At 36.1% G+C, this 25519-nt stretch overlaps 1 protein-coding gene across 3 annotated transcripts; it reads left to right on the top strand.

Annotated features, from left to right (window-relative positions):
* Positions 1-3103: 3103 nt before the first annotated feature.
* Positions 3104-20903, top strand: LOC113058542 (echinoderm microtubule-associated protein-like 2). 3 transcript variants are annotated; one of them, XM_026226521.1, is made up of 22 exons: positions 3104-3273; positions 7024-7209; positions 7520-7646; positions 8079-8183; positions 11747-11775; positions 12067-12196; positions 12584-12733; positions 13438-13507; positions 14093-14203; positions 14369-14464; positions 16153-16287; positions 16668-16767; positions 16977-17131; positions 17415-17540; positions 17898-18029; positions 18616-18683; positions 18867-18955; positions 19208-19305; positions 19397-19484; positions 19574-19669; positions 19900-20030; positions 20115-20903. In XM_026226521.1, the coding sequence occupies exons 1-22, from the start codon at positions 3204-3206 to the stop codon at positions 20238-20240; spliced, it is 2418 nt and encodes an 805-aa protein (XP_026082306.1). In that variant the 5' UTR covers positions 3104-3203; the 3' UTR covers positions 20241-20903. The 3 variants fall into 3 exon arrangements, with proteins under 3 accessions (XP_026082306.1, XP_026082307.1, XP_026082308.1); XM_026226522.1 differs by lacking the exon at positions 3104-3273 and adding an exon at positions 5526-5547; XM_026226523.1 differs by lacking the exons at positions 3104-3273; positions 7024-7209; positions 7520-7646; positions 8079-8183 and adding an exon at positions 9527-9672.
* The last annotated feature ends 4616 nt before the right edge of the window (positions 20904-25519 follow it).

Here is a 25519-nt window from a genome sequence, read left to right as displayed (position 1 = left end):
ATTTAAAACTCTTTCTGCTCCATTCAACCATCCAGTATAATCAGAAAAACTCTAACATAGTGACCTAACATAGTGACACACATGGGGCATTTGTTATTTGACATCCACATCGGAGCTCTGTTCTCTTCTCTCTCCCTCCCCCACGTTACCAGTGAGTGATGATATAAGAAGTGAATAGAGCAATGGTGCACATGCAAATAAACCCCAAACATCAAGTCAATGCACCAGTTACCAGTTTGCCTGAACTGCCAACCATAATGATCTTGCATAAGCATGACCCATAGAGCCATTAACAATAACCACTCTTGATTCATAAATGAGGTGTGTGATAGAGCTGCTCAAAAACAGTCTGAGAATAAGTTGGCTTATGTCACTTCCTGATTAAATGGTAAAATGAACATGTGAGCCTCACTCACTTGAGAGACGCCTTTGTTTTGGCTTAATGAAAGGGAAAAATATAAACAAACACAAATATGGCTGTTGGGGCTTCAATGTCAAATAAATTCACAACTCACTGTTGCAAAAATAAATAGACGTTCAGTGATCAGGGAAAAATAAGGCGAGTCTGTCAGGGTTTTGCACTGACACTGTTTGTCTTGTGTTTTGTTTCTTGTGTCTATGTCTTGTTTCGACACATGGCCTTGTTTGTTTTCCTTGTCCATGTGCTTCCTTAGCCCCTCCTCCTTGTTTCCTCTTACCACAACCTCTCGTTAGCCTAGTTTGTCTAATTGTGCTCACCTGTTCCTCATGTGATTTCCTCCCTACTTATAGTGCCCCTTACCCTTTTGTGTTCGCTAGTTTGTGGTCATTTTCAGCCCCCTCTGTCATTGTCTGAATATGTGTATGTGTCTCTCTGCCTAGTTGGTCCTGTGCCCTTGTCTAGTCCATGTAGTTCCATGTTCTTGTTTTAATAATTTGTTTGTTCTGCTTTTATTTGTAATTTATTTAGTTTTTCTAGTCCTGATTCTTGGTTTTGTTATTTTCTAAGTTGGTGATTTCTTATTGTTACTTTACTCCTTTTAGTTCATTGGTTCACATTTTTTCCCTGGTCTTGGGTTTAATTTGTTTTTATGTGGAGCTTTGTCCTGTCTAGTGTTGTATTAGAGTCCCTGACCTGGTTCTACCTGCCTGGTACTTGGTCTGCTTCAGAGTCAGTGGTCAACAATTGTCTGAGCTCTGTCTATGGTGTCTTGTGTGGCCTTGCTGCTCCCTCGGTTGCCAACGTATTCTGCCAGTTATTTTCTGAAGCTGTCAGTGCACTTCACTACCCTCTTGTATCCGTCTGTTTTGTCAAACCCTTGTTATCTCACACTGCAATTGGGTCCTCCTTCCAGATCCATGACAGAGTCAGCTAGGGGAAAAACATGAAATTAAAAAATGTGCTTGACTGCAAGATCAATGCAATATCCATCTACCATAATCCTTACATATCAGCAATGATGTAGGCTTGTTTACACCCTGCAACTCTAAAAATAATCACGAACAAATGAGGATTTACTCTCCTCTGCATGAAATGCTACTAAAGCTAAATACTCATACCAGAAATAAACAGTTTCAACAAGCAACCCAAACCTAGAAATATGCAAATCAATATTGAGTCAAATATTGATAGTATAAATGTAATTATGTATATTTACATAGGCCTACCTGGGGTGTTTCTGGTGCAATGTAATGCAAGTAAAAAGGTTTACTTATTTTGTACTAAATGTTTAATATTGGTATTGTCTTGCCTGCAGTAGGGAAACATTCACAGCATAGAGAGAACATAATTCAACACTGAATAAAAACTCTGGCATTTTGAGCGGAGATTGGATTCTATCTAGCCCATTGATCCTCAAATCTGGCTCCCGAGATCCAGTTTCCTGCAGAGTTTAGCTCCGACTCTAATAAAACACACCTGCCTGTGATTTTCTAATGATCCTGAAGACACTGATTAGCAAACTCATGCGTGTTTAATTAGGGTTAGAAGTAAACTTCGCAGGAAAGTGGATCTCGCGAGCCAGATTTGAGGATCACTGATCTAGCCTAATGTTTAACCATTGCATTCAAGAGATCAATAAACATGTCCGTGATTGGATAAATTTTTCATTGCTGCAAAAACAAGCAATGAACAGGAAAATTCAATGTTCTCCAGAGCTTAAACTCAAAAATGCAACTGATCATTTAATATTATTTTCACAAGTTCACACTAACATATAATATTATAGTAGCATATTTGGTGTGCTGTCCAAAGGGAGGGCTCCGAGCTCAGGATAAAGCCTGAACATAGAGAAACTAGATTAAGAGTGGGTGTTGGGTTTGAGAAAGAATGCTGGAAGTTGTTGTGGAAGAGAGGTAAATTGGCCTTTTTATATACCCATATTGTGCTTGTTAAGGTGATTAGCTGACAAGCTTCAGCTGGGCCAGACTGATTGATCTGATCGTGCTCCTCCCGAACCTTGTTAATAAAACATCATATATAATTACAATATCAACTGATGGTGCTCTTGTTTTCATTTCAGGGTGCTTATGTTTAAAATTGGCCTTTTAAAATGTATTTATTAATTTTTTAAAAAAATTTTACGAAAAAAATCACTTGTGATCAAACTTTATTTGACAGACCCCTGCAGTAGCCTACCGCTGCGGACCCCCGGCTCTTCGAAGAAGACCCTTTGTGAAGAGTATTCACTGAATGGGCCAAATATAGAAACGTTTGGAGCTTGACCCCATCATATCTTTTTTTTTTTTTTTATCATACATACACCGCCATCTACTGTTAAATAGTAGAAAAACAGTCACTTGACTGTCAAGGAAATGCCATTTTCTGACACCACCATCACAAGTAAATTCTCAAAATGAATATCTCTTACGTTATACACGGGAATAATGATCTATTCATCTCTTTCATACCTGCGCACAGTAGACTGATATCTTGATGTAGCCTTTGCCCTCATGGCTTGCTAATTTGACTAACCTATCTTAATATACACACATTATGCTCATGAAAGTACTAGTGACTGCATAATATGGGACTCCGAGAGTAAACACGCTCTCTTGTTCCCTCTCGGTAGCAGATCAGCTGTGAGGCTGTTGCTATAGAAACGCAGGCGGCACAGGTTGTCGTGGGTTGTTCGGTGGAAAGGTGTTGAAGGTTCACTCGTATGTCAGGAAAGAAGGACCGGCGGTTTAAAGGAAATAATATAGGAATTGATCAGTAGAAGGACATGTCGGAGCGAGTAGCTTCATGTGGGAACCTGTGTGACACGAACACCCTTCTGCTTCGGTACTGCAACGGTAAGTTTGACTGAGCATTTATTATGAATGCGCTGGAGAGAGCCTCGCGACTCGCGATATGGTTTTGTTTTCGTTAAACGCATGTCGAACGTTAACGAACGGTGTCTTTGATATTAATCCGTTTTTACATTAACATTCCAGTGTCTGTGCGTCTCTGGCTGCGAGGGCACAACAAAAGAAACTGTCTCCTTGTTGCCAGTGATGAATATATTTGTTTAAATTATGATCAGTTTTATATAGCCTACATGCAAATTTTATTCTCCCCTATGGCATTTTCTTATCGCGTATACTATGTGCTCTTGGGATCAGCATCAGGTACAAGAATGAACATCTACACATATTCAGACTGGTGTTAGATGTTAGAGCATTTCAGCCCAAGCTAAAATGATTTGCACATGAGTTTACATTTTTCATTCATTTTCTCCTCATCTGTTGATATGCTTTGAGTCTCTCATCCTGATTCAGCTCGCTTCACTGGGCATTTGTTATTTAGATTTGTTTTGCATGAGGTTTTACTGGAAGCAATGTACTGAGTTACTTATTTACTGTCACCCAGTAATCTAGTGTATAATATTACGCACCTACTAAGATGGATTTATCTCTAGTGATAACAGTATGTTTAAGGTTTTAGGCCTAAACATCAAGTCTGTTGTTGGCATTATCATGACTATGCAAAGTTTTTAATTAAAAATGATATTACAGTCGGATCGAATCATTAACAAACAATAGCCTTTTTTTTTATTTGCTTTTTTATTCTTTTTATTTACAAAGCATTGGTTCTCAACTAGTTTTGCTGTAGGAACGGGCTTTTTTTGTTGTCAAGTGTAAACCAGCAGAGCTCCAGATTTATCATACAGTATTTTACCATTCATTTAATGGCGTTCATTTTATGGTATGTTTACATTTATTCATTTAGCAGATGCTTTTATCCAAAGCAAATTGTCAAAGAGCAAACAATACTCATATAATATACTATGCAAGGTTTATTAGACACCTATATTAGATAGCAAGAGAAGAGGAGACATTCAAAGAAGAAATATAACTAGGCTATTTATTTATTATTATTTTTACATTTGAAAAATTACATGTTGTTGTATCTGACAGTTTTGTTATTGTGATATTTAAACAACAGCAGGAATGTCTCTTAGCAGTTTAAAACACTGCTCTAAATATTGCATTAGTGTTACCCAGTCTACCAACTAACAAATGTGCTTCAAAATACCATAAAGTCTGTTTGAACCACAGACTTTGACCTCAACTGCAAAAGATATGGATAAGATAAGATGTTTCTCCTCTCCTTTAACAACAGTATGCCTATTGATTTTGTTTGCTTAATTATCATATGGGTAGTTGCAAATTATTATTTTCTTAAAAAAAAACCTGCAATTCCTTTTTGATTTATGTAAAGATAAGTAATAAATAAATACAATTAAAAAGCTTGAATAAAACGTAGCACTGAAGGTATTTAGGAAATTCATTATTATAAATATGGTTTCCTTATGTTAAGAACCATTGTGCACAGCTTGTTGTTGTTGTTGCTGTCGAAACAACTAGCATATTTCTTCTTCGTTCTTGTGCATTATAGGATCTCTCAAGGATAGGTACAAGTGTACATAGTGGTCATTGTTTGGGTTTTCCAGTAAATCAATTTCTGTGCCAGATGGTTTGGCTGGACAACAGATGGATGGGTAGACGGTATATGATGAGCCTGTCTGTCCTTGTACAATTGGATGGTTTAGACTGATATTAAACGCTGGATCTGCATATCTGAGGTCAGGCTTTAATATTAGCAATTCAATTAGAACAGTAAAAATCCCTAATGTGAATCGTATTGATTTAGAAAATGAGCATGTGACGTGGGGGTATAAAACAACAAGTTGTAAGTTGTAAAAACACACAACACATTTTAGTGTCCCATTGGTGGAGGGGCTGGTCAGTGCACTTCCTGGTAGTGCTTGCCGATGCATAAGACAGGTCTGGAGTCAAGCCAAAGCTCTCTCTCTGTCGACAGCACCACCAGCAGTTTTCTACCGCATAGGAGACGGGAAACAGCATCCTGTTACAAACATCACCCTTCTCCTCTTTACACACAGCAAAGGGTGGGGGAGGGGGAGGTCCTGAGACGGGATCAGCCATCCAGCTAGCCAAAGGGGAGAAATAAACCTTGACCAGGGAGGCGTTTGGCACCTTTAGGAACCCCCTAGAGAGCTGCAGAGGATCAGGCTGTCCGAGAGGGTGACTGACAGGCAGACATAGTACTTACAGGAATGGCAGGTAGGAGGGGAGTACAAACAGAGTGGGATGATTAATATTTCAGCACACTCGGTCACTGAGCATTCGGTTTCCTCCAGACTGCTTTTGTCTTCCAGCATCACTATAGCTTCATTCTGCTTTCTTCTCACCTTCCACTTTTGCTTCCCATTTTTTCTTTCCCATATATTATATATTATTTCAGTTGACGTGCTAACCACCTGCTGATGCTGCTTTACAGCTGTGATATCCATGTGTTAGTGGTGCAGTGCAGGCACTAAAAGAGGTTAATTATATATGGGCACTTAGCGTGGAGCCCGTTGCATTGCATTTGAGATTGAAACGGAGACAAGGAGAAACTGTTTTATGTGAAAGATTGAGGAGCTAAATTTGAAAAAAAAGTGTAAATGTGTAAAAAGTCCTTTTAGTTTTGTTTACAGTGTGTGTTTATAAGGTGTATATTTAAATGCAACGTATTCAATGGCTTCCACGATGAATCAGCATTATTAGCATTTGAAACTTTCTCAATTGTTCACTCTGGCTTTCATTATTTGTTTTCAAATGATTTTAATATAATTTTTGTGTTATGAATACATTTTGTTGGATAGATAAATATTCACACAATGCAAACATTTGTTTTTGCAAACAAGCTTTTGTCTGAACTAGCATTTTATTTTTTACAATTACTTATAACCAACTGGATGCCTGTGTTGTTACAGTGGATGTATGAAGTGACAGGTACCCTAGCAAGGTAAACACACGTTCAAGTACTTTTTGTCTTCATTTTGAATAATATTTCTGACGTTGTATCATTTAAAATGTTTAATTCAAAATACATATATTTGGACTTTCCTGCTTATAGGAGTGACTATTTAACCACATTCTTTCTGTCCATGTCTATCCAAATTGTGTTGTTTAAAAATGACCTAAAGTTGTAGTTCTCAACCCGGTGGCCAAGGCCCACTCTGGGGCCTCGGCAAACTTTCAAGGGACAGCAGGATGATTTAACTGAATATACTATTTTTTATAAAAATGTACATATATTAATCTCCCCTCCCCTCACCCCATCTCCCATTAACTATTGCTTTCTGTTTATTTATTTATTTATACATTTCTGGAATCACAAAATTAATTTTAGGTAATAAATATATCAATAATCCATGTTACTGATTTAAAAAATTTTTTTTTGAAAACAAGCAGCTTTGTCAGAATTATAGAAATCCCAAAAGAAATATCATACCTTATATATCTTATAATGGGTGCCTTCAATAACGTGTTTAACTATGGGGGCCCATTGAGTCAAAAAGGATTGGGAACCACTGGTTTAAATGGATAGTCATCATTTACTCACCCTCATGTCGGTCAACACCTCTATGAGTTTTGTCTTTGGAGCACAGAAATATCATGTTTTATTATATCCCTCAGAAGAAAGAAATGTATTCAAATTTCGACAAACTCAAAAATTTCAATTTCCTATAACTATCTGTCTCTCTCTTTCAGATGATAATGTATCAGCCGGGAGTGGGATGGAGATGGATGACCGTCTCTTTCACTTGGAGCAGAGGGTGCAGCTGCAGGAGGATGAGATTCAGCTGCTGAAGGCGGCATTAGCGGATGCTTTGAGAAGGCTGGGCAGCTGTGAGGAGATCACACAGGCCAGCAGCAAGAAAAGTGGACCTACTAAAGGTCAGTGCTTTGTTATGGCCCTTTGTGTATTGTCATTAAGACTTTATAGCCTAGAAAGTTACTTTTTCATTTTATGCAATTTACACTTTAATAATCTGAGGGTAACCTTGTCCAAGGGTGCATTGCTGATTGAACATTATAAGATCTAACCTTTGTGTTAGCATTCAAGATTCTTAACTGTTAGGATATTTCAACCCTTAGGTTACAAGGATGCATTGTAATAATTAATATAGTAGTTACATAAAAAAGTTTCCGTGTGGGAGGTTTAGATCATTTGCATGTGATCTTGCTTTCTTCCTCCATGATTTAGTTCGGCAGATACTGCAAGCTCTGCCATCCAAGCCTCTGACAAATGGCTATGTGCAAACAAAACGCTTGAGTGGCTATCCTTCCTCTCCCTCCTCTCCGAAAAAGGAGGTGTTGCTGTCTATCAAAAGGTGAGAGTTATAAGCAACATATGTATCATTTTTAATTGCATATTATTTTTCAAATGTCATTTTATTGTTGAAGTTGCACCTGTTGGGAATATTGTAATTTCCCCCCACATCTACAACATCAGTGCAGTATTACTTTTCTACCTCAAGATGGTGATATGGAGTAATAAACCATTTGGACCATTTAGTTTAAAGGATGGCTATAATGAAGTTTATTCCTGTGATCCAAGGCTGAGATTTCAGCAGCCATTACTCCAGTCTTCTGTGTCACATAATCCTTTAGAAATCATACTATTTTGCTGTTTAAGCAGCATAATATTATTATCATTGTTGATAACAGTCGTACTTTTTTGTTCTTTTCTTTGATGTCTTTCTTTCCTGCCCACTGCATTGTGCCATTCTTCTCAACCTCATACTCTTGTCTCTGTGTGTTAGGAAGAGCATGTCCACAGAACGACTGTCCACGGTGAAGAAGGAGATGGCAGACTCCCGCAGCAGAACCACCTCATCCGGCAGCTCAACATGTGGAAAGAGAGACAGGTACCATTTCATCTAAAAAAAAGTGCATTAAACTCAATGTTTTTTCTATACAATGAGATAAAAGTTCAGTTCTTCTCCTTCCCTCCGAACCTTGAGGCTAGTACAAGGCAACAACACAAAGCTAAAAATAGATGCTACCTCAGTGTCTAATTAGATGACAAACCCAGACCTATGGTCAGCAAGACACCAGAGACAGTGTAAGGGGGAAGAGGTGGATCATCTATAGAAAAACGTTATTAAAATACAATGTATAGTATATTTTGAGCTAAATCAGCATCATGAATGATTTAATTGTTGTCATTTTACTGCCGATTTGAAATTTTATGAAAGGCTTGTACAGTATACAAAAATGTTCAGAATTTGAAAACATTTAGCAATTGTTAGGTTAGCATTGTGTGTTCTGGTTTATAGAAACATGCATCATGTTTTCTGCAAAAATATTAAGCAGCACAACTGTTTTCAACATTGATAATAGAGATAAAAGAATTGTTTGTTGAGCAGCAAATCAGTATTAAAGTGATTTCTGAAGGATCATGCGATGCTGAAGACTGGAGTTATGATGCTGAAAATTCAGCTTTGCTTCAGAGAAATAATGTACAATTTAAAAAATATATATATTAAAATGGAATTTTTTTTTAAATCGTATTTAATAATTTAGTTTGGTTTGCACTGAAGACTCAGAAACATAAAAAAAATCTTACCAACCACAAATATTTGAACATTTCTTAGTTAGAAAGATATTTAAACTAATAAGTGCACTTGTGCACACAGTAAGAAAGCTTAGGAAGAATGTGATCAAATAGTCATAAATATGCAGTGCATAAAGGATTTCCAGGAAGGAAAACAGTGATGTTTAGGTTAGACATCTGTCCATACAAGTGTTATTGACTGAGATCCTTTTAAAGCTGTAAAACAACCACTGGGAAACTCTCATTAAACTCTCATTAAACTTTCATAAACAGAAATCCATTAACCACTTTTACCACTTAATGTATTGTTACATTAAATGTAAAAAAAATTCATAGTGAAAAGAAGGGTAAAAAAAAGAAAAAAAGTAAGAATAAGAATTTTTTGCTACCACAAAGTACTAATTCAGCCTTCTAAAGGTGCATCTGCATGATGTTTGTATGGCAGAAAATCCTAAACGCTGGTAATGTTTTATTTATTGCATAATGATTGTTTGAGATTAAACTTTATATGGTGCATGGCAACCGTGCGCCGTCACTTGGTTGACAACCCATTGAAACAGTCTCTTGACCGCAGAGTGCTTCATATTACTGCAATGAAGCACAGGGGGGTGTGGTCACCCAAAAAGGGGCTGTCATGCATACTGAGGAAGTGTCCTCCATTGGTTAGGGAGGTCCATGTTCGTGCAGAGCTGAAGTTGACTCAAACAAGGAACTCAGTCTTCTGCCTGACTCGTGTGCTAATTCCAACTTTAGCACTTTAAAATGAATAACGGGACAAACAACATGAAGAAGTCAACCAGGTAAAGCTCAAGTTCTTGTTAAACACCTTCAGGTCTTCAAAAGAAAACTTTTGGTAGTTTTAGGGTGAGGCTGATAATGGAGTTGCTTTCAGCTTCCCGCAACAAAGCAAACATAGGCTGGCAAACAAGAATATTCTCAGCATCCTGGCTTCTAGATAAACAAAGCGGACACACCTTGTCTGAGTTTGTGTTTTAACTTCCCAAATGGGAACAATAGACTTTTTTAAATATGTGTTTTACTTTGCTGTCGCAAAGCTTCACTTTTGTTTATTTGTAGGGCATGTTGTGCAACATTTTGTGAGTCACTTAACAAAAATGTGCATGTTTCCCATATGGCTTTAATTATCATTTACATGGAAGATAGTTACCCATTCAACTTCCATTTAAGTTGAAGATATGCTTCATATAATGCATGAGTTTCACTAATTGCTTGAGTGCAATCTGAGTTAGATATTGATCGTTTCTGCTGCTAAGTACTATGTATTAAACATGGAACCCACCCACTGCCACACACACAGCTTTAAAGGCAAATTAAAGTGAGTGCTTTATAGCAGGGAAGAAAATGGTTTGGAGGACATCATGTTCCAGATAACTTCAACATCAATTTTAGTAAATCACTTGCTTAGAAATTCAGTTTAGTTCATAGAGATACTGTGTGTGCAAACCTTGTGTGGTGTTCTTAATGTATAAAGGACATGAACTGTCAGATTGGAACATGTGTGGGGATGGATGGGTGTGTAGAGTATGTGCATTAGTATAAGGCTCCTTTGAGGTCAAGTGCATTTGTGGCACATGCTTACAGCATTATATTGAGTTATGGCTGCTATACAGCCTAGAGTGATTACTGGTAAAATAGATTTTTCCAGTATGTGCTAATTAGAAAATGGCTTTGTTGCCAGAATGTCTGCCATTGTGTGTATCATCATCACCTTAAATCAGATGTGTGGACTCCTGAAATGTTCCTAAAATGCCATTCATAAATATTAAAAAAATGTATATAAGCATGATGTTGGTTGTAAACAGGGTTCAAAATTAACAACCAGTAAGAGTAAAAAGTGACATAATTCAACTGAAATGTGAAGGTACATGCACAATCCAAATCAAACTTTTAAGAAACAAATGTAATATATTACTTAACATTTCTATTTCTAGAACTCCACGTGGTGACCCGTATGAAAACTGTTCCTCACATTTATGGCAGTATTGTATAATTTTGTCTACACCACTCTGAATAGGGGTTATTAGGGATGCTTTGGTGTGGCCTGCTTTGATTTAGTCTTTTCTTTAATGAAGTGTTTGGATTGTTTCTGCAGGACTGCATGGACACAAACAGATCATTGTGGGAGCATTTCTATTCATCTGCACCCACGTTCCTTCTGTCTTCCCATTACATAACCTTTTATTTCACCCTAAAAAAAGGTCAATTTTTTCGAGCCAGAGAAATGGTTTGCTGTCAGTTCAAATCCCCATGTGGATAGTTGAGTCCTACTAACCTATTCCAACAGGACTGGATTGATGGGTCTAATTTATTGCATCTAGCTGTCTGTGACAGGCTGTCAATCACAACAGCCATGCATCAGCATACAGGAAGAAAACTGTGTGGTTAGGAAAAGTCGTTACAAAATGCATGCACAGACACAAACGGGACCTTTTTTCTTTTTTTCATCAAAGCCTCCACTGTTTTGCCACATTTTGTTTTCAATGCAAAATCCCCTTCAGAGCTGGCACCCCTCCAAATCTGTTTAGTCATTTAGTCATTTAAACAGGCTTTAATTCTGCCTGTACTAAAGTTGAAAGCAGTTTTGGGTGACCCTCTCCTCCTGTCACTTTAACTCTATGTTCTCTCCATTGCACAGAGCTCTGTGAAAGGCCACATGAAAGCCTGGTCAGAATTAATGGACAAGCTCAATGAATTAGTCATCCTCTAACAAAAACAAGAAAAAGACAAAAAAATTCAGAAATGTTTTTTAGAAAGTTTTTTTTTTTTTAACTGCTTTTGTCTGGATGGATTGTAGCCTTTGAAGGAGTGGATGAATGAATTAATGAATGACATCACTCTCTTTTGTTCTTTCAGCAAAACCAAAGAGTGCACCTTCAATGCTGGTAAGTTTTTGTGTTAAAGTAAATACGGTGAATGTCATTAAATAAAAACACAAAATATTTTTATTTTGACCTTGATATCAATATATGTTTGGTCTTTTGCTTTAAGTGCTTTATGTGACCACCAAGAACAAACTATCAAGTACCTAACAATACAATAGCAACAGCATGTCATTGTTGTTAATAAATAACTGCAATAAAATATTATCATCAGTTATCATCTTTCCTAACAAGCCATGTTTACTGCTGGTTTATGTTTGGTCACTTACTGTATGTTTTGTTCCTCTTGAACAGATGAGGGTTACGTGAGGATGTTCCTCCGTGGACGTCCAATCACCATGCATATGCCAGACCAGCTGAGGGAAAGTTACAGCCTCGACCACAAAGTGGCACTGCCTGAGCGCAAGCTAAAACTTCAGTGGGTGTATCCTTGCAATCATCTTTTTTTCATTTCTTTTTTTGATGCAGCTAGTTCAGATTTTAAAAACATTTTAGTGAATAATAATGAATTTTGATAGATGAATTGTATTTAGCAGCATTTGAATATTATCATTAAAAAAATAAACATTTTATAGGAGAATTGCTCCAAGTCTTTCTCTTCTTTTTTTATTAGCCCATAAAGAAAATTAATTTAATTAATAAGTATCAGTTAGCTAAGTGCATCGGTAATCTTCGAAATTGAGCTTTTTATAAATAGAATTGAAACCCATTTAAAATGTGACACAATACTGTGTTGATTTAATAACACACATCTTTGCTTATCTACTACAGTCTGTGGAAATGCCCTTTGTTTCTTAACATGCTCCATTAGTTATGGATATAGGGGAAAGGACTGCCGTTCCAACCTGTACCTGCTGCCGACGGGAGAGATTGTGTACTTCAATGCTTCCATAGTGGTGCTGTACAATGTAGAAGAGCAGCAGCAAAGACACTATCTGGGCCATAATGATGATGTCAAGTGGTAAATATACATTCAGTTGGTTTTTGAGAAAGTTTCCACATGCTTTTGTCCAATTATTGCATTTTTAATGAAGATTAACAGCACTTGTTTTTTCACTACTGCAGTCCGACGTTGATGTCATACAGGGAAATCATATGCAGATTATTTTCAAACTAGGTCATTGTTCAGAGGTCAATAAGTTGTTGTTATCTTCATGAACAAATATTGTATACCACTGTATCGCTATCGTTTAACAAAAAGAGCCAATGTACTCAGGAAGTGTTGCTAGTTTCTGAGCAAATTTGCATTTTTAGGGCCAGATCTTTCTATGCTTAACAGACTCTTTCTTCAAGATAAGCAAATCCCACATTATATTCAAATACACCTGCAATCAGACTAGATCTCTTCTGTCTTCTGTTTGGCTGCAAGGCAGTGCTTCTACTATTAGCCCTTCAGAGATTATTTTATGTAGATCTCTTCTGCTGTAACAGAGTGTGATGGGCATCAACATGTTATTTGTTGTAAAATATTAGTTAATTAGCATTTGTAGCTCATTAAAATAACACTGGAATGCTCTCTCTGGGACTGTCAAAAGTCCCTGCTAGTTTGCGAAACAGTTGCAGGCTGTTTACAGCTTTTCCCGGGATCAGACTGCATTCGTTTACGGTTCCCTAGTGAGAGGGCTTTTCTGACAAGCGCTGATCCTGACAATGTTCTCTTTGCAGTTTGGCCATCCATCCAGACATGGTCACCATAGCAACAGGACAAGTTGCCGGAACATCCAAAGATGGCAAAGTTAGTTCACATTTACATTCTGTAACCGTGTAATAATGTGTTGATCTCGCGACTCGATCCAGCCCTCTGTGTGCTCAGAAACAGAATTATTTTGCTCATGATCACAATTTGCATTAATGATTTAGCAGTTTACAAAGTGTATTGACTTTATGGATTATACTTTTAATCAGGAAGGGTGCATTAAATTTATCAAAAGTGACATGTATAAAAATGTGTAACGTTAATGGAATTTCTGTTTCAATGAAATGCTCTTCTTTTGAAGTTTTTATTGTTTAAACAATAAAAAAAGGTTGCATGGTATTCACAAAATATGAAGCAGCAAAATATTTTAAACATTGATAATAACAAGACATTTTTGCACAGAATCAGAATATTAGAATGATTTCTGAAAGATCATGTGGCACTGAAGACTGGAGTAATGATGCTGAATATGCAGTTTGCTATCAAAGGAATACATTGCATTTTAAAATATAATAAAATAGAAAGCAGTTATTTTCAATTGTAATAATATTTCACAATAATACTGAATTGTTGAATAAATGCTGCCTTGTTAAGCATATAACTCAGTCTTTGTTTTCCCATCAGGCTTTGCAGCCTCATGTCCGTGTGTGGGACTCCGTCAGTTTGAACACTCTTCATGTGATCGGAGCGGGTGTGTTTGACAGAGCTGTCACCTGTGTTGCCTTCTCAAAGTCGGTAAGCGATCTTTTGCCTTTTAAATTCTGGATAAATAATCTGTGCTTTGATTCCTTATTATGAGAAATCTGCACAATGGGAAAAGATAATGAATATTTGATCAATGGTAAATGGCTGAATGAACAATGCTATTTTACATGGATATAATACCTCTCCTCTTCACAGAATGGTGGTGCTCATTTGTGTGCGGTTGACGATGCAAATGACCATATTTTGTCTGTTTGGGACTGGCAGAAAGAAAAGCAGTTGGCAGAGGTTAAGGTGAGGCAAGACGACATGCTGTATAAAAGAGTGTGTGGCTGTTAATACAATGCAGTAATACTAGACGTTATGTACAGTTTACTGGCATAGTGTGTCTTGTGTGATAGTCTTTTAATAACAGAAACCTGAGTGTTCACAGAGCAGGTGGTTTTATATCCGCCACCATGACGTCTTCTTGGCGTCTGCATGTTCATCTGGAAGTTGTCATGTTTGTTCTCTTAATCTTGTAATGCAATGACTTGTACCACCTGAAATGACTTTCCTGACATCACCATCCTCCCTTATTTTTTAAGCCCTTGCTTTCCAACTACCGGGCTCCCACCCAAATAATTGTTTTTATTTTTATGGAATATTACATTTCAAGCTGTTTCAGGTAGATTTGAAAGTATTTTTTAAAAAAAATTATAATGCTAAAATCATCATGTTTGCACACAAATATATAATTCTAAAAGTGTGCAATTGTCACTGATGTCTTTGTGATGCATACAGTCGTGGCCAAAAATATCAGCCCCCTTGGTAAATATGATCAAAGAAGGCTGTGAAAATTCATCTGCACTGTTAATCCTTTTGATCTTTTATTTAAATAAATCACAAAAATGTATCATTTCATTGGATAATTAGAATTTAAAAGGGGGGGGGGGTTACCATTATGAAATAAAGGTTTTTCTCAAATACTCGTTGGACACAATTATTGGCCCCCCTAGAAATTCTTATGAGTAAAATATCTCTGAAGTATATTTCCATTCATATTCACAATTGTGAGCAGTCCAGCATGATTATAAACATGAAATTATCCAGAATAGTTTCACAGAAATATAAAGAGGAGGGAAAACAAAGCCCAGATTTCCTTAATCATCTATCACAATGAGAAAAAACAAAGAATATATTTCTGATGAGCAGCAAAAGATAATTGAGCTTCACAAATTGGTGAAGTGGCTTTAAGAAAAGAGCTAGAGCAGTGAAAATTCCCATTTCCACCATCAGGACAATAATTAAGAATTTCCAATCAACAGAAAATGTTACGAATCTGACTGGAATTTCAAATGGGACTGGCTTCTATGGTCAGATGAAACTAAAAATGAGCGCTTTAGCAGCAAACACTCAAGATGGAACACTGAGATAAAAAGTACCCCATGTGTACAATGAAATATACTGCTGTATTTTTTATGTTGTGGGCCTATATTTCTGCTGGACATCTTGTTTAGACTCATGGCATCATGGATTCTGTCAAATACCAACAGATAAAAAGTCTCAAAGTAACTGACTGTTATAAATCTTATAATGGGCCATGTTTGGATCATTCCAGCTGTACAATAACCCAAACCTCAAAAACAACACAGAAATGGGTCATTGAGCTCAAAATCAAGCTTCTGCTATAGCCTTTCCAGTTCCAGTGGCCAATGTGTATTAGAGAAAAACATTTATTTCATAATGATATTTCCCCATATTTTAAATTCTTATTATCCAATGAAAGGATACATTTTTGTGAATTTTTTTTAAATAAAAGATCAAAAGGATTAACAATGCAGATGAATTTTCACAGCCTTCTTTGATCATATTTAGCAAGCGGGATGATATTTTTGGCCACAACTGTATATGCTTCAGTGGGAAATAGTAAAAAATATTGCCACCTCATCAAAGGAAGAAGCATCATATTTTGTGTAACATATCCACTCACAATTTTGCAGTGTTCCAATGACTCAGTTTTGGGTGCTGTCTTCCACCCCATGGAGGCCAACCTAATTGTCACCTGCGGGAAGTCTCACATCAACTTTTGGACAATGGAAGGGAGTACTCTTACAAAACGCCAAGGAGTGTTTGAGGTTTGCAACATTTACTTTTCTGTATTCCGACAAAAATACAAATTCAGCACAGAGAGTTGATTGCCTATATGTGAATTTTATTATTTTGTTCAGTTGTATTTTATTTTTCATTTGGAAGTTAACATTCTAAATCCCTGTTTATTATTTTATTTTATTTTTATTTTATTTTAAATCCCTGTTTTTCTTTTCATTTTTCTTTTCATTTGGATTTGCATTCCAATTCCCCTTTATTTTAGTATGATTCCATTTAATTTAAATGTATAAAAGAAAATCTAAATCCCTATTTATTTTAATGCAAAGTGCATATTTTATTTTATTTTAATTTAGGTTGCATTCTAAAACCCTATGACACAAAACTCCTATTTTTGGTGTGCTTTCAGAAACATGAAAAACCCAAGTATGTACTCTGCGTGGCTTTTGCTGGGAATGGAGATGCAATCACCGGAGATTCTAGTGGAAACATCTACATCTGGGCAAAAGGTCATTATATATTTAAAGCATTTTTATTTTTTTGTTGCCAAAATACTTCAACATTCTAGATTCAACATTTTTAAGAAATAAATTACATTTAATCCAAGTTTTTTATCTTCTGGGAGTTAGAAAAACAGCAAATCCATCTGTTTGACTGCTAGTGGTGGAGATACTCCCTCAGTGCAGCCTATGATTTGATGATGAACTCTGATTCAAAGGTGGAAACCGGATCACCCAGGTGGTTGCTGGAGCCCATGAGGGTGGGATCTTCTCTCTTTGTGTGCTGAAAGATGGAACACTGGTGTCCGGTGGAGGAAAAGACCGCAGGGTGCTCCTTTGGGACCACGATTACCAGAAAAAGAGTGAGCTTGAGGTGAAGTTTTCTTGTTCTTTCTTAACAAATAAAAGCTTTACTCACATTCACAATGAAATCCAGACAGCAGTGTTGAACTAGATACTCATTATTAATGATGGCCATGTACTCTTCAATATATTATATTTCTAGTGCTGAAATGTAATCCAGTCATTCATTTGTCTTATTTATTAGATCCAGATACATCAGCACTGAATTCGCTTAAGTCAGAACAATTTCTACATATCCTGTTTTAGTTAAGATGTACATGCTCCTTAACAGATATTTATTTCTGTGTAATCAGGTTCCCGAGGCCTTTGGACCTGTCCGGACTCTAGCTGAAGGAAAACCGGACGAGCTGTTTGTGGGAACAACCCGAAACGCTGTGCTACGGGGCTCTTTCTCTGGTTCCCTCACTCCCATTGTTCAGGTATATGTTGTCAGATGATAATAAACTTTGTTTAGATGACTTTTGGCATGATATCTTTGCCAAAAGTCAATAAGATCACAAAATATTTCCTCAGTTTCTTTTAACCAGGCCTTTGATAATTAACATCATATGCTCTGGACCATATTGCAGCTTATATTTGCCAATATCTGCTTCTTAAACATGAAGAGGCCAGATGTAAAACAACCAACTACAGTTATGTGTGTTTACATGCCTGATGGGATAGATTATGCAACAACCATCAATTGAGGAGCAGGTCATGGCCTCTGGGCCTGAGACTGGTTGTTTGGATGGAAAGCTGCCATTCCTTACCTGGTCTCGGTTTTCTCTCTGTGAAAGGGTCACACTGATGAGTTGTGGGGCTTGGATGTGCATCCCAGTACTGAGCAGTTTGTGACATGTGGTCAAGACAAGCAGGTCTATCTCTGGGACACCTCTTCCTATCTGCCTTTGTGGAGCAAGGCCATTGAGGTTTGTATGAACTCTGTGTTCACTTTTACATTGCAGTAAACATAATCAAAAAATGATTGCATTTGCTTAGTAAGTTTTATTTTTACATTGTAAAATTGTGAAAATTGTTACATGTGAAATTGTTCACACTGAAGATGAATGACCATGTTAGACATTTTCATAACGTTCTGCTATGGATATATAATTTTTTTGTAGTATAATATGTATATTACAATAATATTTAAAACAAAGGTATAGAATAATGATCATAACATCAGATGTTTTCATTTAAAAAAAATGTATTTACAAAATGTATATTTTAGATTTTTTTTTTGTTTAATTGTTAATAATTGTTCAATCATATTCAAATATAAAAATATATTTTCTAATTTTAAAATATTTTGTAATATTTGAAATGTATTGTAATTTTTTACATTGTGTAAAAAATGCATATAAATATTCATTTGCCATGTTTATTTTTATTGTTTAGTATTTCTGTTAAAATATAGAAATGAAATGTATATATTTTATATTAATATTTTTTTAATGCAGTTGTAATGTTTGTGTTTTTGATGTTTAAATACTTATTTATTTTGTTTTATTCTAGGACCCTGGGCGTTCTGTTGGATTTCATCCCAGTGGCACTGTGCTTGCTGTGGGCACCATGACAGGAAGGTATGATCGATCGCACATGTGAACTTTATAAGTATTGACTTAATTAACGTGGCATAACGTGTCATAAAGCAGAAACATTTAACATTTATTACATTTACGTTTATTCCGTAACTGTAAATTTAATTAAAAACACTTGTAATTATAATATAAGAATATTTTTTTCTCTTTTGTTTTTGCTAACAGGTGGCTGGTGCTGGACACTGACACCCGTGATCTTGTCTCTATGCATACAGATGGCAATGAAATCATCTCCGTTGTTAAATATTCTCCAGGTGTGTTTAGTGTTATTTTCTGCTTTAAGCCATTAGTCAAAACTAATTGTTATTCACTGTTTGAATTTTAACCTATTTTCGCTCAAAGTTTCAGGCTGCATTAATTTGATCAATAATACACTAAAAAACATAATATTATGAAATCGTTTTAGTTTAAAATGACTGTTGTCTATTTTAATATTTTGAATCCCAAACTTGTGATTGGTACTGTATGTGTCCAAAATCGCGACTGCCATCCTCTCTGTCTCATAGATGGAGCGTACCTGGCTGTGGCTTCCCACGACAATTTTGTGTACATCTACTCCGTTACTGAGAACGGCAGGAAATACAGCCGTGTTGGCAAATGCACTGTGAGTTGTACAAGGGAATAATCTGTTTCTCTTTATTATAATTAAATGGAGATTATGAGCACTCATTTAATACTGTGTCTTATATCTGTAGGGACACTCCAGTTTTGTCACTCATCTCGACTGGTCCACCGACAGCCAGATTATTGTAACCAACTCAGGCGACTATGAGATCTTGTTCTGTGAGTTGTTTTCTCACCAACACCTTTGTCAGTGAATGAAGCTCAGATGTCATGTATTAATGGCTGGTTATATGTTTCTTGTTTAAAAGGGGAGGCATCCAGTGGGAAGCATGTTACTAGTGTAGATGCAGTGCGGAATCTAGAATGGGCCACTTCCACATGTGTGCTAGGATTCAATGTGTTTGGTAAGTCACACCTTACACATAATATGGAAGAAGAAGAAAACATGGTTTAATAGAATCCTGTATGTATTATCAGTTAAATATACGTTTTCATGGAAATGGCTATGTAATGCTGAAATAACGTTTTTTGGATATTATTAAATTAAGACATTTTTTGCTCTACTTTTCCCTTTTCATTAATTTTATTTCATTTTATATTTATTTCTTTATTTATTTAATTTATTTTTTAATAGGAATCTGGCCAGAGGGTGCTGATGGCACAGACATTAATGCTCTATGCAGGTCAAATGACAAAAACCTCCTTGCCTCAGCTGATGATTTTGGCAAAGTGCACTTGTTCTCTAACCCCTGTTCCCAGCCAAGGGTGAGATCTGTTTTGCATTTTATTTTCAGTATTTGCTATTCTATTCAATCATACTTGATTAAACATTTTTCTCTTCATCCACAGGCCCCCAGCCATATCTATGGTGGGCATAGCAGCCATGTGACCAATGTTGCCTTTCTCCATGACGACAGTCATCTTATCTCTACTGGTGGAAAGGACACCAGCATTCTTCAATGGGTGCTCGCTTAGTCACATCTGAGCTGTCCTGCTGCAACCTCACTGTAGACTCCTGCCCACTAGAGGGCAGCACTGCTGTGCCTAAATCCCTTCTCTGCTGTCCTGTCTGCTTGTATGTATCACTGTATGTTATTAGGTTATTCATTATGTAAGTTTTGTCTCTTGTCCAGATGTATTTACCCTGATTGTTTGAGGGCTAGAGACTGAGCTTAAATCAGTGCTAACTGGCAAACTCTAGTACATGGGTGTCAAACACAATTCTTGAAAGGCCAGAAAGAGTTTTGTTCTTACCCTATTCTAACACGCATACCATGAAGTTTTCAAATAAGCCTATATAGTTGGATCAGGTGTGTTTGGTTAGGGTTGAATCTAAACTCTGCAGGGCTCTGGCCCTCCTGAATCACCACCAGAAGGAGCTCTGGTGCAGGAGAAGAAGCATGATGTCGACTGTTGACAATATTTAAACCTATTTAAAGAGCTTTTTAGCTGCCATTTGTGTTGCAGATGCCTATAGAAATATATATATTGCTGTCACTTAGTGGAGGTTGTATTTTAATATTGGAAGTGCATAATAGTACAAGTTGTGGCACTTGGCTTTTGATATATATCTAAGGGTGAACTTAACGCTCTGCTTTGCCTTTTATTTCTTAATAAAGTTTCTCATATAGCAATGCATTTCATTGTAGTCCTTGAATTGTTTATCTTATATAAGGTTACATCTGACAAAAGATGATTTCAGAATATATATATATGTATAATTGAACATTATATAATTTGAATAAACTGACTTAAATCATTTAGAATATATGATTTAAATACTACATATTTTACTATTTATTTTATTATATATATTTATATAGAGAATTATATGTATATAATTAATTTGCATATGTGCGTTTATTCATATGTATATTAAATAAAATTAAAAATGTATTATAAACATGATATACAATTTCATATAATTAAATATTCAAATTCCTTTTTAATATCTAATTGCGAAATATATAATATGCAATATATAATATTTCAATAATAAATTCTAAATTATTCACATTTTTATTTAATAAAATGTATACTATATATGTAAATTACTGAAAATAAATAATATATATATATATATATATATATACATATTGCTGTTTACTTTAGTCCGTGCTGTTCTGTCTCCTAGCAGATGTCTATTTAGGAGTATGAACCGTATTTACAGCCAACATTTACATGGAGGCCGTCAGAAAGGACATCAGCTAAAACCTTGAAGCATAAACAGCAACCTGCATCAACAGTTATTGGGTGTTAATTAAAGCATACTTAGTACTTTCACCTCATTCCAAGTATGTGTGAGGGTACATAAATAGATGTCTTAGTAGTTCCTGGAGGCATGAATTGCTTTCTGCAGAGGAAAATGATGAAACTGCAGAACGTCTGCCCATCCATTTCTTTCTTCCTTCTCTTTAATCATGCTTTAAGTGTCTTTGGAATTGAATGGGGAAAGTGTCAGCAATATTCTTTATACCCCTTCACTCTTTTCTACGTTGTTACAGCTGAGCACAGCATGGAGGCAGAGAAAGCTCTGGCATCAGTTTACACGAGAAAAAGCCTCTGTCTTAAGACTGATTAATAATTAGTTGAGCATTTCAGAAATCAAATTCTCTGATGTCCGCTGTGCAACAAGCATGGCGTGCCTTTTTCTTTACGTGCTTCACACTGCCCTAGTATGAAAAGGAAAAAATATTCTTGACATTAATAGCAAACAGCATTCAAAGAGGAAGTGCAAATCTTGCATAATAGGTTGCTCAGCAACGACACAGTAGATATTTGCTTTTACCCTTGTGTGTGGGAGCACTAATCTACATCTCTCCAGCTCCTGAATGGAGGGGAAAATAATATCTCCTTCTTAGTGAAATGAAAAGCTTTTCCCTCTTCTTTTTAGACAAACACTTCTTGAGAAGAATTAGCTGGATGGAGCTTGCTCTACCGCTGTGATGAGCAGCTACTTCAAGTGTTTTCATTCCAAGATTATAGCCACCTTCTTTTAAGTGGAGGCGTTTTTGTCCAATAAATGTTTTGTAGACATCAGACTTAAAAACTTGTGGCAGATCAACCCGACCTCAGCATCATTTGTCTTCATTTCCAAGGATGGCGGCGACCAACGAGCATAGTGCTTGTTTATGTGGAATGTAAAAATACACATTTATGTTACTTTACTTATGTATAGTATGAACGTGCAATACACAATAGACATATACTATTATATTTGTTTGTGCATCAGTTGATGCCTACATTTCAATTTTTCTCATAGGCTACTATGTGTGAAATAATGTACCATTATAGACTATTTGTCATTAAATTGTCATTTGTAATTAAGAAAGTTTTGAATAACCAGTGACAATATGCTGATTTTAGAACAGTCTGAACATTGCTCAAATTTATAATTTTGCCACAGTTGGTTGAACTGTTTGTTGTTGTTGTTGTTTTGTTTTTGAATAAGTTATTTCTTAGCGCTCCCTACCTCACACCGGGCCCCATGTCAGCTAAGGATGGCCCTGTACATTCCTAATATTCACATTGTCAAAGGACAGTACTGTTTTATGAATGTTTTATGGCCTTATCTGGAATCCAGTAATTTGACACTATTTATTTATAGAGCATTAACAGCAGTGATGGTGTTCCTTAGAACTTTTATGACTATTGAGCCAAAAACTATTTCCCATGTTAGCTTTGTGCTTCACTGTTCATGCTGTTTACATTATTTATGCAGAACAAAGAGGCATGCAGTCTTTGTTTCTCAACAGAGAGGGGGGCAGAGGGTGGAGGAAGTCATTTTCTTTTAATTTTCATATAACCTTTTATATGAACACTGCTTACTTGATAAATCAAAAACATTTGGATTACTTTGTGGTTAACAAATTAGTAAACAGATATTTCAAAAATGTGTTGTTATTCTGTTTGCCACAAAATATGCAAAAAATAATCGCTATATAATATATGTCAGGTTCTAGAATATTGGCCACTGTTATGATTTTTTTTTTTAGACATCCAGACATTGTAGCCACCCAGACTCCAGTGTGTGACCTGACATTCCAGCCTTGTCTCATTCTGAACCCACAGTTTTCAGTCTGCTCCTTGGAGATGAGGTGACAGAACAAAAAATAAACAATGCTGTCATCTGGGATTGCAAGTCAGCGTCAGGGAGGAAGGGAATTTGTCTAAGATGTCCCTAAACACACTGCAGATAAGTGTCCTAATGCAAGTGTGTAATGGGTCCTGACCACTTCACAGATATAAATTCTCTTTCCCCATTACGTATTCCCAAGGCACAGTGAAACTGATTTATATGTGCTGTAAAAGATATGCTGACACAACAGTTATTTTCTCCCCGACTTGAGGCTGAAAATCTGAATCCATCACATGCTGTTTCTGACCACCTTTCTGATATGCACTTTTGCCTGCATGAACACATTCGATACTTAATGGATGCGACAATGGGGATTGATCATATATGTAATTGGATTTCTCCACATCATGCCCTGGTACAGAACATCAGTTCTGATTAATGTACATTAGATTTAAGTAAAAAAGGTGGAATCATCACTAATATTTCAAAAATATTGATGGATAAGGTGAAAACAATACAATGTTTTACAACAGAGTTTATGCTGTATGAATTTCATGCACCAGACAACAAGGATGTGTGCCATTCAGTTAAATTGACAATGCCTTTTCAAGGTCAGTTCAATTTCTGAATTTGAAGGCTGCAGAACTGCAATTAAAATGTAAGTGTAAGAAAGCAGAACTAAAATTAAAGGCACTTTATAATAAGATTGTATTTGATAGTATTAGTTAACATTAGCTAAAAATACTTATACATTTTAGTCAATTTTAATTTTAACATTTACTAATAAAATGTTAAAAACAGTAGTTGTATATGTTATGTTTTTAATGTTCCTGAGCTAACATGAACTAACAATGAACAGTTGTGCTTTTATTAACTACACTTTAAAAAAATGTGGTTGGAAAAACACTTCAAATTTCCCAGATTGCATAACTTTTGTCATTTGTCTTCTTGCTCTTTATGGGAAGCATCCTTCCAGTATACATTACTGTATTATATATTTATCTATTACACAGACATTCAGACTTTAACCTGCCATAGAAGAAACAAGCAAAGACCTAGACTACACTGAATTAAAAGTTTACATTCAAATGCTATTTTTGTGAAATTTACCTTATAATGTAAAGTTAGAAGCAGTGTTGGGGTTTGGTTCATGATTTGTGATCAAGACAGCCAAACAAACCTATAGATGTCCTCAGGCAATGTATGGAATTAACTTATGAAACATTTCAGGGGAACAGGCTTGCATTGTTAAGTTACACTCAGGCTATTTCAAGGTTGGAGCACTACGAGGCTATGATTTGGAAACTATTTCTGAAACAACAAATTTAAATCTGCAGGTAAATTTAGCTCTATCTAATATGATACAGTCATATTGAACAAAACATGAATTGAGCAGGAAGGCCCACTGCATATCCAGATGTTTCTGAGTTGAAACCAGGCTAGTGTTATGAATCCCTCTCCTCTTTCAAGATGTCAGATACTAATTCTGTGGCTCTTATCTCCTTGGAGATTTTACTGGCTTTGTTTATCATATTTGTTTGTGCAATGCATTTGACACACAATTTGTCACAGCTGCACGTTGGCTTGATTCATTACAGAGTTATTGTGACCTCCTGTGACTGTGGATTATGGAGCCCAGATGTAGAGACTGTCCACTGGCAATGTTCTTTAGACTCTCGAATACTTAAGGCGTGTCCTTGCTCATTAATATATTATTTTTAATCTTTTAATAATTTACAAATTGTGGATTGCACAAGTCGTCTGGATTTGGTCACATTTAGTAATCCGCTATCTTTCAATTTCTGTGTGAGTTTAGGACCTTTTTCACATATCCAGGTCATCATCTTGTGAAAAGGGCAGGGGTCACCAAACTTGGTCCTCGAGGGACGGTGTAAATAGTTGACAAGTTAAGGTCTGTGTTTTTGGTCTTGTTAACTTTGGTTGGATGTTGTAGGTATAGTCTAGAGTACAACAAGCTTGCTTCACATTTCTCTTTGATAAAGCACATGCTATTCAACAATTTGCATCTACTGTAATTTTGTTAAAATGTACAAAAAGGTTTAAGTTATAGCAACAGTGTGCTGCTCGAGCACTTTATGTAAAGAATCTGTATTGATTAGGCTACATGACAAAACGTTGGCTAATTGTTCATCACTATAGTATACATTTACGGTGT

This window comes from Carassius auratus, chromosome 40 (assembly GCF_003368295.1).
Source record: "Carassius auratus strain Wakin chromosome 40, ASM336829v1, whole genome shotgun sequence".
Taxonomy (NCBI): domain Eukaryota; kingdom Metazoa; phylum Chordata; class Actinopteri; order Cypriniformes; family Cyprinidae; genus Carassius; species Carassius auratus.
Note: the sequence above shows the minus strand (reverse complement) of the source record. Positions and strands in the feature narration are given on the sequence as shown.

Coding starts and splice junctions, on each gene's coding strand:
- LOC113058542 (XM_026226521.1), top strand. CDS start 3,204: ATGTCGGAGCGAGTAGCTTCATGTGGGAACCTGTGTGACACGAACACC. Junction 14,465..16,152: donor AGCAGTTGGCAGAGGTTAAG/GTGAGGCAAGAC, acceptor ACAATTTTGCAG/TGTTCCAATGACTCAGTTTT. Junction 20,031..20,114: donor ACCCCTGTTCCCAGCCAAGG/GTGAGATCTGTT, acceptor CTTCATCCACAG/GCCCCCAGCCATATCTATGG.